This window comes from Stegodyphus dumicola, chromosome 2 (genome assembly GCF_044657685.1).
Source record: "Stegodyphus dumicola isolate Sdum_Otavi_A_Nest chromosome 2, ASM4465768v1".
Classification (NCBI taxonomy): Eukaryota; Metazoa; Arthropoda; class Arachnida; order Araneae; family Eresidae; genus Stegodyphus; species Stegodyphus dumicola.
Genome location: NC_140769.1, coordinates 20,038,380 through 20,057,419, shown reverse-complemented (window position 1 = coordinate 20,057,419; position 19,040 = coordinate 20,038,380). Strand labels below are relative to the sequence as shown.

The 19,040-nt window shown below is 32.5% G+C and overlaps 1 protein-coding gene across 1 annotated transcript in view; it reads left to right on the top strand.

Moving 5' to 3' along the window:
* Positions 1 to 19,040, top strand: part of PIG-S (phosphatidylinositol glycan anchor biosynthesis class S) — a 105,531-nt gene that overhangs the window by 77,683 nt on the left and 8,808 nt on the right. Inside the window, exons 10-12 of the mRNA XM_085810504.1 lie at positions 1,741 to 1,913; positions 6,164 to 6,220; positions 10,317 to 10,445. Of these exons, the coding sequence (XP_085666630.1) occupies positions 1,741 to 1,913; positions 6,164 to 6,220; positions 10,317 to 10,445 (359 nt within the window). The remainder of the gene's footprint in view (positions 1 to 1,740; positions 1,914 to 6,163; positions 6,221 to 10,316; positions 10,446 to 19,040) is intronic.

Here is a 19,040-nt window from a genome sequence, read left to right as displayed (position 1 = left end):
TTTGAGAGTGAGGATTTTGCCCCGTCTAAATGATATAACTTCGTCAGTTTTAAATTTTTATTATTCAATGCTAAAGGTAAATCTTTTTTGTTTTGTCTAATAGTTTCAACCACATCTGTTTGATAAGTCAAAAGGATATCACATAATTCTGGTGAAGTATAATAATTATCTAAGGTGATGCATTAACCTTGTTTCAATAATAGCATCATCAGAATCATAACAACTTGTGAAGGTACCAAGAAAGACCAGAATTTAGGATGAAACAAAGTACCTTTCCCGGTATATATGATAAATGACCATATGTAACGAAAACTAGATTCTCTTAGCATATATATTTTGATACCAAATTTTGCTTTTTTCAAGAGTATGTATTGGTGCCAGGATAAACATCCTTTGTACAACATCAGCGTTTCATCTAAGGTAATGTCTCTTTCTGGAGTAATTGTTTTTTGATATACTTTATTCAGATGCTCACAGACAGGCTAAATTTTGTAGAGTTTTGGGTTAGGATGATTTTATGGATCATAAGAATCATTGTTCACAAAATGCAAGTATTTTTTTATTTCACAGTATCGATTATATGACATTATCTTATGGAAAAAAGGAGTTTCTTCTGATATTTTCTTAGTCCAATACATGCTTTTGTCAGGTTTTTTTACAATACCTTGTAAAACTGAAAGTGAAAGGAACAAATGAATTTCATGTGCCGATACGGGTTTCCATTCTCTTCTACCTTTCAGTTTCCTTTTCCCAACAACATTACCTGATTGCTCAGCATGCATTCATTTCAGATGCATAACAATTAGTCTCTTTTACAATCACATTCACTATTTAATCATTTATAAAATGTTCATAATATTGTAAAATGTGTGCACTGGCTTGGAATGAAATATTAACTTCAGGTAAATATTTGAACTCAAAACGTGGAGGACAAATATCTGGGACATCCGACATAATTTGGTTCCATTGGTGACCTAGTAAAAGTTGTGTGGGATCGTCACTATCTTCAGAATCCGATATTTCAGAATCAAAAGCATCTGAAAAAAAGCTGCCTTCTGAATCACTTCACGATTCTTCAAGACTTAAGTCATCTTATTCACTTGAACTACTCATTTTACAAACGTTAAACATGGAAAAGCGACGAGCACTGAAACTGCATCCTTTCAAAATATGTTCTAACGGAAAAAATATTCTGAATCTACATACTACTGTTATCTAATCAACTTACAAGTATTGTGCTACCATCTGTGTAAATAGAATTGATATGGGCGTGATAAAAATTGTTATTCCTTGACCTTTTTATTGCAAAAGCAGAGCCTATGTGAGATACGGGAATGACAAAATTTATTCATTTTGGTTGCCCATATGAGACATGGGCACGACGAGTCGTTTTCATTTGTTATTAAAAAAAAAGCGGGTGTGGACCAGAAAATGCTAAATAATTTCAATAATTAAATAAATTTGCTTTTTCAGTAAAATTTTTTTCTAATATTTCATATTTTAATTACTCTCTAAAATATTTATTTTCATATATGTATATATACACAAAAGAAAGTTGTCATGCTAAATTATCTGAAAATAGAAACTTTGTTTGTTTACTTTCAAAATCAAACACGAACATACAGGAATTCAAGAATTGAGTTGTATGTGATTATCAGAATTCTACTATATTATTATTCGAACAATAAGTAAATATTATTGTGCCTTCCTAATTTATGAATATATCACAATATTTTTTAGGGCAGCCTGTCTCTTCAAATGCCTTTCTGTTGCCTCAATGGGGTGGTTTTCTGATGTTCAATTGTCCTATGCCAGAAAATTCATCTTTACCACATACTGTAAATCTTGATGTGCATGCAGTGATGGAAGTTTTTCTTAGTCAATTTCGGTTGTTGTTAGGTTTACCAGAAATGGTAAGTGGGATTAAATTATAAGTACTAACTCATATGGAAATGTTAATTATCTACTGCAAAGTTTTTACCTCTCATGGCACTATATAAAGTACACAAAGTGCAAGTAACATTTCTTAAAATTATAGGTCTTTAAATTTATTTGTAAAAAAAATGTTATCAAAATGTTGTTTGACAGCCTTTATAGAAATGAACTTCAGAACCATTCAGGGAATTTTGAAGTTACTTCTCAGCTGGAATGATAGGAAGTTAAAAAAACAAGCTTCTTTATATCATTTCAAAAACGAATCACAAGCCGAAATCAAAGCAAGCACAGTTGTTTTTGTCAAAGTATTGAGTATCCACGCATCATACCAGCTTTATGTACCCTGTCCTCTTTGAACAATCATGTATTGTGTTTTTTGGAATATTTAGATCCAGATTTTATGTAATGGAAATTTTCAGAGATAGTTTCTTTAGCAAGTTCTGTCATACAAAGGAATAATGTCCAGAATGAACATCAATTTTGGAGCTGAAATTTGTGTGCTTAAACTTCTCAGAGTATCTTCTGTGTCATCAGAAATAGCATTTTAATTATATACTGCATAAATTTTATGAGCTGTATAGCCCTAATTTTCTGTGAAGTAAAAAAGCATTTTATCATTGCATTGAAACAAAAATAATGATACTGTAATGAATTTTGTGCATAGTAAATAATTTTAATGAAATTATATGTGTTTTGGCGACTTAAGTTCAGTTAATTTGTATTGGTATTTGGCAGCATTTAGCAGATCTACTGCTTTTACTGCCTGATTTGAAAATGTGCTCTAAGGCGTTGGTAGATTTTTGTAACTAAGGCAAAGCGCAGTGCCATTAAAGCTGAAACTTAAACATGTACTTGCATACATGTGAAAATCTTGAAAGAGCATCTGGTCATGGCTTTCTCTTCATTGGCTGCCGTACGAACTGTGAAAATCACTTTGCTAAAATGGAGAGTGTTGATTCGTCCGAGCCAATCACATATGAGATCACCCTCCCAAGTCTTGACTCAGAGAGAAACCGCTTGAAGTTCAAAATGAAGTACCTGATATATCTTGAGAGTGCAAAGTCTAATCTTCATTTTCTGGAAACTTCATCAATGTTAATGCAGCTTAGAACCCTGCTACAAACTTCTTGGCAGCGTTCCTTGCTGCTCTGATCTTCTTGATACTTGCGATAATTGTGCTTAGGAAATTTTTGATTTTCTTATCCTGCAGCCAGGAAACTGCTTCAGACATCTCATCTTGGGGGGGGGGAGGGCTGTATTCTCATCTTAACTTGAGCTCTGTATGATAGCTTCGATTCACTCTTTTCTACTTTTTCATCTGTTTAGATCAGCTGGGGAAAGTCTGCTAAGGTGGGAACTGGTGTCTTCAGTTTTGGAGGGATCATCTTTCTCTCAAATCTTTTCTTATATGCCGAGCATTCATGGTACAAGCTTATGTGTGCTTTCTTATAAAAATATAAGTTTAATATAAGTGGGTTTTTCTTCATGTTTTAACGGGCATAACTTGCTTCTGTGGTGTTGCCCACATTTGAAACAATGTTCAGGGTTGGAGCAGAGATGCTGGGAATGCCCATATCCCTGGCACCGGTAACATTGCAATGGTCTGTTTTTTAGCACAAATTTTTTAACCTTAATGTTCACACTGAACATATTGTTTAGCTGGTGGATCGTGAATCCCGCTGCTTCAGTTCGACAAGGAGTATTGGGAACTTCTCAAAATTGTTCTTGTGACTTCTTCGGAACTGTTTCACCTTTGTCACAAGAAATTTTCTTTTTTCTAAGCCGTATTGGATAGCCTCTTCAGTGACTGTGTCCGGTAAATTCTTCAATACACCCTTAGCGGTTTTTCACTCAGCAGCTGGAACGAATGGAAAGGAATACTTCTATCTTGAAGAATTTTTGTCAGCAATGTGTTTAATGTTCACATAAATGGAAGTAGCTTTCATTTTGGCTTCAAACGTATTTTCACTGGCTTGTATAAGCAGTTCATCAAATAGTTTCATCCAATCCGTTGTATAAGCAGTTTCATCCAATCTGTCGTCTTCTGCTGTAATACAATTGGAGGGGGCTTTTCTTCTTCTGTTGCTCCTCCTTCGTCTGGATTTTCTGCACAGTTCAGCCCTTCGTATCTGTTTTCTTTAGTGATTTCCATTCGAACTTCTTTTTCTAGAATTTTTGCCATTTTTCTTGTGGACATCTACTTGCCTTCTTTCTCATCCTTCTGGTTTGTTTCCTCGGTTCTGCTTTTATTCAAGGTTTGCTCCACAAGAATGGGTTCTTTGCCATTAGATTGTGTGAATCTCTTTAGAAATTCTTCAGCTCCATATTTTTGGGTCATCTCTAAAGTTTTTCACTTTCATTTTATTCCATTGTAGCTTGTTTGTCATTAGTATATCTTGTCTCTGACATCATTTTCATCTTCTTCTGTTTGTTTTTCCTATTTTGGGGAGATCTCAGAAAGTCCTCTTTGTGTAACAGAAGTCTTATTAAATTGAAAAGAATGCTCAGAATCCCTCTCGCTTAGCTCATCATTGTCAGTTAAGTCTCAAGGTGTCCTAAAGAAGGACATTTTTCTTGCATCCGAAGGTAACTACTGCTGTAATCAAGTCTCAGATCGGTGAAGTAAGAGAATTCTGAACTGTGTGCCGCATGTCTAGCTGTCGTGAGGACTAAATGTTGTCCCAACTAAATGGCAAGAAATCACCAAAAGGTGCCAAACTTGGGCTACATTTTGGTCCCATCCTTGTATAACTGTAATGGGTATTGTAATTGAATAACTGTAATTCATCCTATAAGTAATCATAACCATATCCAGCTCTCATATGCTTTCCAGTAGTTTCAAGAAGTGGAAGGTATTACAGTTTGCCATGGAGAGAGCCAGTTTCTCAGTTGTTGTTAGTTCAGTGTGAGTTCGGAGTATTCAGATATTTCCGTGTCACTTTTGCTCTTTAGGTGCGCTTTGCATTGCATTGTGTTTTAACATTCTTAATAGTAATTACTAATTGTGCTCTGTGATACTGATAAGAGTAATTACTCTGTGATACTGAAAAGCATTGTATGAGTATCTTTGTGGAAAGTTCAAGAACTGTGACGTGTTCCTTTTTGTAAAATAAATTTTATTAAGCCATCATCAATTCTGTGTGCATTCAGTCAATTACAATTCATTACATTCAATCTATAACAATACAATACATGCAAAAATAACACATGCATGAGCAGGAATACCCATTTTCCATATGGGGTTGAATAAAGGTCACTTATTAGCAGCAAGCCAAAAAAAAAAAAAAAAAAAAGTGGGGGGGATTTAAATATACTTTGATTTAAAAAACTGCAAAATTTTCTGGATGAACCAATAAATGCACTTAAAATTTTAACAAACAACAAAATTTAACCTTATAATAGCATATTAATTTCAATTAAAAGAAGTAAGCATATTCAAAAGAAAAATATAAATATTCTTTATCAGTTGAAATGAGATCATGCTTTCTTTGTAGATGTAATATTAATTGTCAATATTTTTACATTATTGAATTTTGTTATTTGTTAAAGTAATTAAGCATCTTTATATTCTTTTACTTTTCATGACTTATAAAATTTATTTTAAAGATTTTTATCACTTATATTTGGATAAAATTCTAATTTGTAATAGATCCTAAAGTCTTCTTCTTCTTCTTTTTAATTTGCTTATTTCTCATTTCTATTCAAAATAATCGAATGCTGATAATATATGATACATTAAAATGTATCATTTTAGCATTAACCTCTGTCATATAATACTATATTGAGTAATTAGAACAGTAGTCTTTTATGCTTAGATAACAAACCAAAATTTTTATTTGTCGATAGTAATAAAGCAATATTGTGTTCTTTTATTAAGAAATAGAGTGAATGAACATTTTTAATCTTAATATCGATAATATATATATAATATATAGTGTCTGTCCTTCTAATATATAGCTTGTCATCTTTCTTTTTCTCCTGTGAATATGTGACTAGAATGTTTGTATGCATTGACTAACATATGTATGTCTTGTCCCAGTTTAGTTTAATAGTATGTGTTTACATTAATGATGTTATTATTCCAAAAAGGAAGAACTTCGTCAATCATCCATGAGCACATCTACATTTTTATGTACTAGCTAATGATCCTTTTCTTCATCTATGTCATACTCATTGATATTTAACTCATTTTTACACCAGTTTAATTGAAAAATTTCTTTCTGTATAGGATTCTCTCAGTGATGAAAATTGTCAAGTCATGCCAAGTTCAAGTATTCATAAATGGGTATGTATCTCATTTCTGCAAGTATTGAAACGTGCAGAAGTTAAGATCTAGCAATGCCACCCTGATTGGTATAGTGATAAGCATGACTGGCTGGCATATCATTCATTGTACATGAGTTTGAATGGATGTTTATGTGTAGAGTTTTATGAGGGCACTTAAAATACATGTTTAATTGAAAGTCCTCTTGAGTTGTTTGGTAGTAGGGAAATTAGGAGTGCAAGACTTTGGACTAAACCCTCAGGGGATTCTTCTTCAAAATGGTTATGGCAAAATTATACTGTCATTTACAAGGTGCCCATAAGCCATATATGAATAACAGATGCACTCGTAGGCCTGGCAGCTTGATAAAATATATGTTCTGATATTGCTCTCAGAGAAGTGAGATAAGTTATAACAGATATAGTATAATGAAACTGATTTTTAATAACTTTGTTTACGTAGATATTATTATGCATATTAAATTACTGTGAAATTACTGTTCAAGTATTTTGAGATTCCAGTCAGTTTTTTGGGACAGATTTTTAGGTACTTTTTTATTATAACAAAACCATGGAAGAAAATTGACAACTTTACAATCAGTTAACCAAAGTTGTTCACCGTGTTAAAAACCAATTCTATTTAAAATACTACAGAAGAAACTTATTATTTCATTCAAAACTTGTTTTGCACATTTTTAACTGCTTCTTTAGCTGCTTACTATACCATTTTATGAAGAGAATTTCAGCCAAAAAGTGAATAAATATAAAATCTCTTAAAAATAGTAACTGAAAACCTCTGGACCAATTTCCAATACAAATACATATTGTTTTCCTGCAGCTTTTAACATTGTATTAGCTTTTATTATTAATAGATAAGTGTATACAGTCAAAAGTCGTTAATCCGGACTCATCGGGACTTCGGCGATTCCGGATTATCGATTTTTCCGGATTATAGATCATCAGTTTAAATCTCGTAAGATGGCATGCAGAAATTCTAAAATTAAAAATATGAAACCGTAATTTATGAAATAAAGAACAATTATGATCTAAAGGGTATCAAAATCTGCAAAAAGAAAAAGCTTAATATTTATTTGTTTACTTTATTAAACATTTCTTTCAATGTAAGTTGTTTAAGTTTTGCTTCATTTCATGTGATAATACTTTCTCTTTAATTCTATTAAACAGACATAATTTCTTGTTCAGTTACAAAGTTCCGCTGTTCAAGTCCTATAATTGCTGTGTCGAGAACACCGACTAATTTGCCAATCGAAATTTTTTCGTTTTCAATAACCTCTGTCACTTTCTTCGCTATCGGAAGCGAATTATAATGACGAGGAACTTGTTTTAAATCATATCAAAGACGGAGCATATCGAGATGAAATACTACATTTGGTAAGGAATTATAAGCCAAATAAAATAAAAACATCTGCGCTGAAGATAAGTGCATAATAGTAGATAAACATAATAGTGCTGACAGATCAACTTCCAATTCCTTACGCCCCCGCCGAGCAGCGGGAAATTGATAAACACATTTCGGATTTCAAAACATACTTTCGCTTTAGATCCTTTACATATTATATTAACAAATATATATCGGAAATTCTATTTGATATAATCGAAAGTTTAAGCTTACTTTTATAAAATTCCACTTCCTCCCACTCGCCATTGTTAGTTTAAGCCTGATAGTGTTTGCGAACTGGTCAGAGTTAATTTCTTATCTTTTATTGTGTTCAGTGCTTGTGCTTTTTGGTTTTGTGTTTTTTGTTATCGATTTAAAATGTCAGGAAAATGAAGAAGGTTGTGTTGACGATTGCGCAAAAACGAGAATTAATTTCCAGAGTAGCAAACGGCGCTACAAGGCAGCAGATGGAATTGGATTACGGAATCGCGGAAACAACAATGCGTGACATTCTAAAGCAAAAAGACAAATTGGTGAAAATTTGTATCAATGTCGGACAGTGCTTCCGCAATGAAAACGCGAAAAACTATGAAACTTTGATGAGCTAGACACGGCATTGACAGAGTGGTTAGCTCAAGTTCGAAAAGAGGGTATTCCTGTAAATGGTCCTATCATTGCGGCGAAGGCAAAATCCTTTTTTGAGTTGTTAGGCTTGAAAGGAAATTTCGATGCGTCTTCTGGCTGGTTGACTCGTTTTAAGCAGCAACATGGAATTCGAGAAATTAGACTTCATGGGGAGGAACTTAGTGGTGACCAACAAGCAGCCAACGATTTCTGCCATGAATTTGAAGAATTTGTTTTAAAAGAAGAGCTATCTTTTGAACAAATTTACAATGCCGACAAATCGGGACTTTTGAGGAAATGTCTTCCCACTCGCACTTTAGCATTTGAAAGTGGAAGTAAAGCGGCTCATAAAAGCAGCAAGGAAAGGATCACTATCATGTCTTGCAGTAACGCTACTGGTGGACATAAACTTTGTCATTGGAAAGTTAAAAAAAAAAAACTAGGTCTTTCAAAGGCACAAGGATAGAAATTGCCCGTTGATTACTTTAACCCCACCTCAAAAAAAAAGGCTGGATGAACCGAAACATTTTTCAAGAATGGTCCGAAAAAATCTTTGTTCTTCAAGTGCATAAACATCTTAAATCGAAAAACCTGCCTGAAAAAGCTGTGCTATTGATCGACAACGCACCTTCTCACCCAGCAACAAGCGTGCTAAAGTCTTCTGATGGACAAATTTTTGCAAAGTTTCTGCCCCCAAACGTTACTGCGCTAATCCAACCCATGGACCAAGGTGTCATTGCAACAATGAAGAGAACATACCAAACCAAGGTGCTAATGACCAAAATTGAAGAAGGTTATCATCTGAAAGAGTTTTGGAAATACTACACAATCTTGGACAGCAGCTACGATATTGCATCTGCATGGGACTCAGTAAAACCGTCAACCCTCATAAAATCATGGAGAAAACTCATGCCTAAAGTTGAAGCCAACAACCTAAGCCCTTTGAGTTGTGAAGAAGAGAATGAAGATGTAGACACGCCCACAGCAACTCTTGCTGATATGGTGAAAACAGTTCCGGGTGATGAGAACGTCGATGCTGAAAACATTAACGAGTGGTTGGAGTGTGACGTCAACGAACCTGGCTTCGAACGCTTGACAGATGACGAAATTATGAAGAAAGCAAAGGGAGAGACCGAGAATGAAGGACAACGAAGTGAAGGTGAACAAGAGCCCACTGTGAAGATGCGGAAGACTCACGAAGCGGCTTTGCAACAAGTCGATGGACTGCTGAGCTATTCGGAAGAACAAGACGACACGGAGTTGGCCGAGAAACTTATGCTACGAAAAATACAATCTCGGATCAAGAGAAAATGCTTGCAAAGCAAGAAGCAAACACAAATGACTGGGTTCAAAGCACTTTTCTGTTTTCATTAACAATATGCATTTTAGGTTATCTTTGAGTGATATACTAAAATATTAAGCATTAGTTAAACATTTCTTGCTGTTTATTTTACGTTTTATTGTACATAAAACGATTTTGCAAAGATATTCCATCTTTGCCTGTTTCCTCCTTTGCTATACCCGTTTTTAGCTTTTTTCGGATTATCTGCGATTTTTGTTATCCGCGGCGGCTGCGCCACCCAATTCTGCGGATAATCGGGAGTGTACTGTAGTTTTTCTTATTATTATTTTTTAATGCTGATTTAATTTACGTAACTAGATGGAATTTTTCTTCTGGATGAAACTTCTTGAAAACACAGATAAATAATTTGTAGTATTTTTCTGTTAATCATAATACTGGTTATCCCACTTTCCTCTATATTTAATTGTCCTGGTATTATATCAGTAAATTGGGAGTTGACAGATATGTCCCTCAAAAATCATATGCACAAAATAATTGGAACTGGGAAATTTTATGTAAAAAGTGGAAGTATAATATTGTTTTGCCCCCCTTTTTTGTAACAGTTTTATTACTTCCATATGTTTGCTGCTTCACATAGCCATTTTTATATAATGGTACCTATTTTTACATGCATTTTAATTATTGAGATTGTATTGTAATTTGTCATACACACATATGATGTATATTCAGTTGTCTGTGAAACTGGGTGTTTAAAATTACGTACATAAGCTAAAAATATTTATGCATTGCCAGGAAGTGGATTTTCTGCTACGCAAGAATTCTCAGGAATATTTATCAAGTGCCATCTCTTCTCTGTCGTCTCTTAGCCAGCTGCTGAAAACTATTGGAAACATTGTTATCAGAGATGAAGTGGGACAAAAAGTAAATTTTTCTTTTTTATCCTTAAAATACTGTATTTAACTTTTTATATACTTGATGCATAATATTATAATTTTTATATTAGTGTATAATGTGAAAATTATGTGTTTTTAATAATGAAATAAAATTCTTTTCTGAGGTTTGCTGAAATCCTTTTCTTTACTTTCATCTGCATTGCAGCATTGTAAAGGTTTGTAATTTTTTTTTGGGGGGGGTGTACTTTATATGTTATTGCTTATAATATCAGTTTACAAATGGTACTTAATTATATATATCACATCAAATGATTCAGTTGTATGTTTAATATTTATCATTAAAGTGATATAAATCAGATATCCAGTGTTTAAGGATGAATAATTTTCATACAAATGTTTGAAATTCGTAATATTATTTTATTATTTATATTACTGTGTTCTTCAGATAGTTTTATAATCTCCCATATGCAAGACAGCTCTTTATTTCACACATTGTAATTTTCTTTAGCCCTCTTTTTTTATTCTCCTGTAAGAGACAAAAAGCCTTGGTTTCAGAGTGTCTACTAACCAGGAATAAATCCAAGTACAGGTGACATAAGGCAGTTGCCAAAGGTGTTGATTTTTGAAGTGTGCCAATTGAATTTATTTCAGAACTGACTTCTAAATTCACAATCAAAATTGCTTTGAATTATTAATAGGTTTAATTTATATGGATGTCAACAGTACTGATTGCTTAGAGTGCTAAAATTGCTGGAGCTGGATCTGCCACTAATGCACCTGACAATATTTTTATTTCCTTGTATGAAGTGAAAAAGAAGTATTGTAATCTCGAAAAATTTAGGGTATCCTATTTCAACGCAAATATTCATTTTGACCACTATCGAATACAATTTAACGATGTTTGTGCGTGATATCTGTATGTAAGGACAGAATAAAGGACTCTTTTTTTCCCCCAAACAAATTATAAAACTGATTTTAAATGAATTCTGAAGAGAATTTTTTGTGGTGTCTGTACGTGCGTACATACATATCTCACACAACTGAAAAACAAATAGCCTCAGAACGTAGAAATTTTGCATGTGAGACTGCTATAACATGTGTGCATCTCCTATTTTGGTTGCAATCAGCCGCAGTAAAAGTATATAAATATATGTGTATATATATATATCAAGCAAGGTAGTAATTACAATTTTGAAAAACCAATTTGGTCTAGAAAACATCTTGCGCAATATGCTGCAAAATAAGTAAAATATAAAAATTGTAGTCAGCTCGCCTAAAAGTTACCAGGAGCTGTTGCTCCAAAAAGTTCAACACGTATTAAAAATTAATACATATGAAAATCAAACCATTAAACATGTAAAACATTAAAAAAACAGAATCAGATAAAAAAAGTAAGCGGAAAATGGTAAATTAGCCCAACTCGACTTCCAAACTGGCTTTTCAAGGGAAATTTAATTTGTTTGAACGTCGACTCAAGCTAACCCCATTACGTGTTTCGCCGAAACAGACAATTGAAACTTTTTCGCTACAAAATTTTTTTAAAATTTAGACAAAGTGTCTTGGAAAATTTTAATAGTCTCAATTCTCTGTTCCAATTTCCCGACGCGTCCGCACAAAATGACACATTAAGGTGTTAAAATATGTTAAACTATACCGAAACATCTTAAATCTAGACTAAAATCAAAATCAAAATTAAAATAAAAATAAAAACAAAAATAAATAGCGGTCTGCTATTAGTCCTAAATATACAAAAAACATACGGGCTGGGCCTGCAAGCTTAAAGATTAACAATTTTATATATTTTAGAAATCTGTAATGAAAATCTGTAATTAAAATAAAAGAAAATTAAGATGATAACAAACCAAGTGGGTCTTACTAAGACCGAGAAAAAGTTGTAACAAAAGAAACAAAAAACTGACCTGTGGCGATGCAGATCTCTCCCTCTTAAATCTAGTTGAAAAGTGCTTGTAATTCCCTTCTGTGTACTTCAGTCGTATGACGTATGTAGGGGGGAGCGAAGTTCTGTGGGCATTAGCCAATGCGAAGAGATTGTCCGTTATCTGCAACTCGTCTCCTATTATTGAAGGGGGTCGGAAAACTCGGAAAAACGTGAAAAGATTTCAAAAATGGCTCCTGACATGTAGTTGGAAGGAAAAAATTTTGTCTCAAAGTGAAAATGGCAATTCAGCTAAAACTACAAAAACTTGGCCACTAAAGTAAGAGTAAAAGGAAAAAACAGTCATTTGTTAAAAAAGTCGTAATTCTTCAAGCTAGCGGGCGATCAAGCTACTATGAAAAACGAAAAGGCCCGATTTGTTAATAAAAGCAGTAAAATTGGCCATTATAGAAATTTAAAACTATTTACACAATAGTATTTAAAAGTAAAGTGCCAAAATTTTGGAGGAAAGAGAATGAATAAACAAGAATTATCTGTACATTTTTACATTAGATTCTCTGAATCAGTCATCCATCTTAAACCGTCCTTCGGGCTTTAGGCATAAAATATCATTATCTAATTCAAAAAATCTAAAAATAGGTAAAGCTAATGCCAGCTTTTGTTAGGGTATTTTTAATTATTTTATGAGGAATTAGGTTACTTTTCAAAATAGTTACGAAGTATAGTATTTCTTCTTGTAAGTGTTTTGCAGTATTGCAGATTCTTTTTATTCTAAGTAGCTGTGAATAAATTGTGTTGAGTATGACTCTTTTGGAAATATTTGAATTCCAGTTAGTTAATTTAAGTGTGGAAAAATTAAATTCTTTTCTTTTGTCGTAAACTTTAATAAAATTGTAATCTATAATATGTAAATCAAGGTAGACTACATTATGCTGTTCTGTATTTGTTTTATTTAGTTTTAAGCATGCAGGGTAGATATTAGCTATTTCTATTTTGTTGTAGTTATTAAATGCAATGACATCATAAATATATCTATAGATGTGTTGGTAAAAGATACGTTCTTCTGTACTGAGTGAACGGACATAGGTCAATTCTTTTGTAAACAGGAATAATTCACACACAGAGCTTGAAAAATTACTGCCCATAGGGATTCCCTGTACTTGTTTATAGATGTTATTGTCAAATTGAATAAAATTATTGAAGAGCACGCTGGTGAGGAATAGTTGCCATTTTTCGTAGCTGAGAATGGTAGAAATTTGCGGAAATAAATCTGGAAGAGCTAGTAAACTTGTAAAAATTTCTTCAAGCGGTAGAGATGTATAGAGGTTTTCAAAGTCGTAGCATTGGATATGGTCTATTTTAAGTGAATTCATAGTTTTAAGAACTAGTTCGTTACTAGAGATCATCCAGTTGCAATGCAAACCCTCAAAATCTATCATACGAAGTTTTTGTGCAAAGAGATAATCTATTTCTTTAAGATAACTTTTGGTACTATTCGCTATGAACCTGAATTTTATTGGAGACTTATGAAATTTAGGTAAGGCATAGAGATTGGCAAACCTGTTGTTATATTTCTGGGGTTGTATTTTTAGTCTTTTATGGAGTGCTTTAAATTTATTGAGAAGAATCTGAGCACTGGTAGTGATTTTTTGGTAAGTGCAGGTGTTATTTAACTCTTTATGCAGAAGGTTGTAGTAGAATTTTTGTCAAATAACACTAAAATTGTTGCTTGCTTTGTCAATCTTCGTGATGATAAAGTGATTTTGCAATTTTTGAATTAGATCCTCCAGACGTTTTTTATTGTGTAAAGAGTTGAAACAAGGTGACTTGAACAGCAAACGTTGAAATTCTTTAATAAGTGCAGCTTTCCATTCAAGAAAAGTCGTAGTGGGTAAATTGGATCTATTACTAGCTAAAATAATAAATTTATCAAGATCATTATTGAATTGTTTGAGGCAGACGTGTCTATTAATACCGAAAGTAGGACGAAATTTGGTGCCAAGTTGCAAAAGGGTACGTAATTCAACATCTTCAACAATATTAAGATCTCCTGTAATAATATGTTGGTGGAAAGGATCGACATATTTTTTGTAGACAGTCAATTGGCAATTACATTTGCTATTATCTTGTATAATGTGGTGGTTGATAACCAGTTGACCTAAGGTTTTTTCAAATTTAAAACAGGGTTTAATTTGGAGTGGTTGGTCAGGAAGCAAGTGCTGAAATTTTTTAAAAATGCTAGGTATTTTTAACTTATCGTAAGAAGGGTGTTTGAACTGAATAGCACAAAAAAGTTTTTTGTGAAAAAAATTACTTTTCTTTAGTTTAAAATTGCAGAAGTCTATAATCAGATCCTTGACTATTGTGAAGCATTGAGAAGGTTGATTTACTGTTTTTATCAGATTCCATAAGGTAGTATTCTTAAAGGTATGAAGAAGTTTTATGGCATTTTTTGCGAATTCTTTATGTTCAAGGTAGGAATTAAGATTGTGAATAATTAATTTCAGATCTTGTGACGAAAAAAAATTTTTTGTTCTTGGTATCACCTCCTCTAGTTCCTCTGGTAGTAGTAGTGCTAAAAAATCTGAATTGTCCATATATAGAGATCTCGTGCTGTCTATTGGTGGTATTACTGAGATATGCATTCAGTCCGTAAGGATAAAGTGACTTTTTTTGAAGTATGTAAATTGATTCCTTAAACAGTCGAAGTTTGGTGTTTGGAACAATATCAAGCACGTTTATTTCTATGTTATCAAAATTATGTAAATTATAATGTTCAAGAATTAGCTGTAAGCTGATAATCTTTGGTGCTATTATTGTTTTTATTTTTAAATTTTTTGATATGAGATCTATGGTTATTAATTCTGAGGTTTAGAGGGTTTTTTGTTTGACCTATATATGTGAGAGAACATTCTTTACAGGTAATTTGGTAGATGCAATTGTAAGTCTTTCAAAGTGATTGTGTTTTACTTGAAGTAGAAAGAGGCAGAGTAGCATTAGCCTTACAGGTTTTTCAAAGCTGGTTGCTTCACTTAATTATTTCTATGCTATTTATCTGAGCCAGTGATTGAAAGTAAAGAGGGAGCTAGCCTGCTTTACAGTGTTTTTTGGGAGGAAGACTAATCTATCGTGAAAGTGGAACTGTAAACAGTTTCCAGCAACTTATAAGCTAAAGCTCAAAAACCTAAAATCTAAATACATCCGAACTTACTGTCACTTTTTGCGCTTATAGCTGCGAAAAAGAAATAAGATATCAAGCAAGGTAGTAATTACAATTTTGAAAAACCAATTTGGTCTAGAAAACATCTTGCGCAATATGCTGCAAAATAAGTAAAATATAAAAATTGTAGTCAGCTCGCCTAAAAATTACCAGGAGCTGTTGCTCCAAAAAGTTCAACACGTATTAAAAATTAATACATATGAAAATCAAACCATTAAACATGTAAAACATTAAAAAAACAGAATCAGATAAAAAAAGTAAGCGGAAAATGGTAAATTAGCCCAACTCGACTTCCAAACTGGCTTTTCAAGGGAAATTTAATTTGTTTGAACGTCGACTCAAGCTAACCCCATTACGCGTTTCACCGAAACAGACAATTGAAACTTTTTCGCTACAAAATTTTTTTAAAATTTAGACAAAGTGTCTTGGAAAATTTTAATAGTCTCAATTCTCTGTTCCAATTTCCCGACGCGTCCGCACAAAATGACACATTAAGGTGTTAAAATATGTTAAACTATACCGAAACATCTTATATCTAGACTAAAATCAAAATCAAAATTAAAATCAAAATAAAAACAAAAATAAATAGCGGTCTGCTATTAGTCCTAAATATACAAAAAACATACGGGCTGGGCCTGCAAGCTTAAAGATTAACAATTTTATATATTTTAGAAATCTGTAATTAAAATAAAAGAAAATTAAGATGATAACAAACCAAGTGGGTCTTGCTAAGACCGAGAAAAAGTTGTAACATATATATATATATATATCTACTCTGTTACTCGGCTCAATGATCTATCTCAGTTTCTTTATTCTTGCATGTTTGTAAAATGTGTATTTTTTGCTTTAAAAATGCTTGAATTATGTTGTTCTTATCTTCCAGTTAAAGTTTTTATGCCTTTAGTAAATCTGCATGTAATATTTGTAGAATTATCAGCAATTTAAAAGTTGTTTAAGTGTGGCTAAGCCTAATTATTTTTACTATAATGGCCATATTTGTTTACATTTGAAACTTAGCAGAATAGTGGATTTGTTGCTAATCTGGAGAAGCTAAGGTTCACAACAACAAAGATAATGCCTTCTTTTATTATTGCAAATTAAATCATGCTTAATCCATCAGGGTTCGTAGCAGTCCTTATAAGTCCTTATATTTGAAAATAAAATATAAAAGCCCTTATAGGTGCTTATGTTTTCTATAAAGCCCTTATTTTTTTGTTTTTAGTGCTTATTTTTTGCTTTTAGTGCTTTTTTTTTAATGAACACGCTATTTTTCGCAGTACCAAAGCCGAAAATAAATAAACAACTTTTCTTCCTAATATGGAATGTCAGATGGTGAATCATACTCCCGGAAATAGCTTTTCCCCTTTCTCTGCATTAATAATAACCTTTGGTGTGCACGAAGAGTACAGGCAGGTGCCTGTCATTCTATTGGTTAAAGAATTGCGACAGCAGTAGAAAATTCTGGTACATTCGGCATTCTTTTCCTCCCACCCAAATACTACACACGTTTGAATTTCTATCAAGATCTTAATAATTTGCATTCTCGTTCCGCTTGGTCAGTTCATATTCGTGTTTATTATGATCATTATGCTTATATTATGAGCATATGTATGAATGTTTATAACAACATAGTTGCAGTAACTGCTGAAGTATAGTAAACTTCCAAAAATGGTTGTGTTTTAACACAGATTAGCTTTCTAAGAAATAATATTCGGAATGGCTTAAATAAAGGGAAAGTAATCGAATAGTCAAAATAATTTCATTTTTTTGTCCAATACATTATACAGTACGAGGATTGGAAGGTTCTCCCCTTTCTCCGTAAAATCTCGAATATTGAAACTGTTACAGTTCACTGCAAAACAAGCAACGAACTTTTTTTTTTTTTTTTTTTTCTAATCACTTTTCAATCTGGATTGAATAGGACTAAAAGTTCTGTGGTCTACCAACCCAAGCGAAGAATGATTCTTTGCTGGAAATTTAACGCCGTCTGTTGAAAATTAGAATGAAAAACACCCCAGTTATTTAATTCTTTATTCTCCCAATACCGGCAGCTGTTGATTCCGATTGCATAATATCATGCAGGAAAGAATTATGGCACACATATTGCGCAATAACGTTTGCGATATCTTGCAGAGATAATTAATTTTAATGTTCTGTCCGAGATTTATTTATGAGAGTTTTACTGTGCTTGTTAAGCAGAATATTTTTCAGTTTCATTGGTTTATTTTTATATGATGCACATGTCGAAATGCAAAAGCATTTATTTAGTGGAAAAATCTAAAGAGCAGCTACAGTCTACTCCCTTCAGCTCCTCTTTTTTAAGTTACGCTCGACTGTCCGAATATTCGCCAATTTCCAAGTATGCGGGTTAGTTAAGCTTTTACTGTTAAAGGATGACTGCATGAAGCAAATTTCTGTCTTCTGATTTCAGAAATGTTACTCTTTTTTACTTAAATTACTTTGCTTGCAATATCTGTTAAGGGAAAACTGATATACAATGAAAATTTAGAAAATGTTCAGAATTTAGATTTAAATTGTTTAAATATCAATATGAGTGGAAAAATAAATTGTATTTATTATTGGGTTCCAAGCGAATACAATAAATATGCCTTATTATTATTTATTTTCTCATTTTGAACTGAAATTTCATCATTAAATCTTGTAATATAATTGAGTTCTGCATAGTTTTTTTTCTCTCATTGTAAACTAGTTCTGTAAATTGAACTGTTATTTAAAATTAAAGAAAAAAAAAAGTAATTATTTTCCATAGTTGAGGTAATGCTTATTCTCTCTTAATAAATACTGCATTTCTCATATTTTAAATCACATGTCTAATTTTTAAGGTTATGCAGTTGTGTATAATGTAATTAGACAGGTTCTTATTTTTTTCTTAAAATGTGCTTGAAAAGTGCTTATAGGTGCTTATTTTTTTAACTAAAATGTGGCTATGAACCATGTCCATTCTGGACTTTATTTGAAGAAATACAGTTCAAAGTCCCAGATCCTGACTCGTCAGGACTTCCATGATTCCGTATTTGGAATTTTTCCAGATATTAGATCATCAGTTTAAATCTAGTAAGATGGCATGTAGAAATAATAAAATTAAAAATATAAAATTGTGATTTTTGAAATAATGAAGAATTTATGATCTAAAGAGTATCAAAATTTACCAAAAAAAGGGGGGGGAAGAAAAGCTTAATACTTTATTAAACATTTTACTTTATTAAACAAAAGTTTTTACTTTATTAAACATTTCTTTCAAGTTGTTTAAGCTGCTTCGTTTTTTATGCTAATACTTTCTCTGTAATTTTATATACAGACATAATTTCTTATTCAGTTATAAAGTTCCACTTTTGAAGTCCTGTAATTGCTGTGTCCAGAATTCTGACTAACTTGTCAGTTGAAAATTTTTTGCCACTCTGGTCTGTAGCGGTATATTCTGGATCTAGAATCATACTACAGATTTTGCCATCTGGTAATTGATTGATGATTAAGGAGCATTGCCA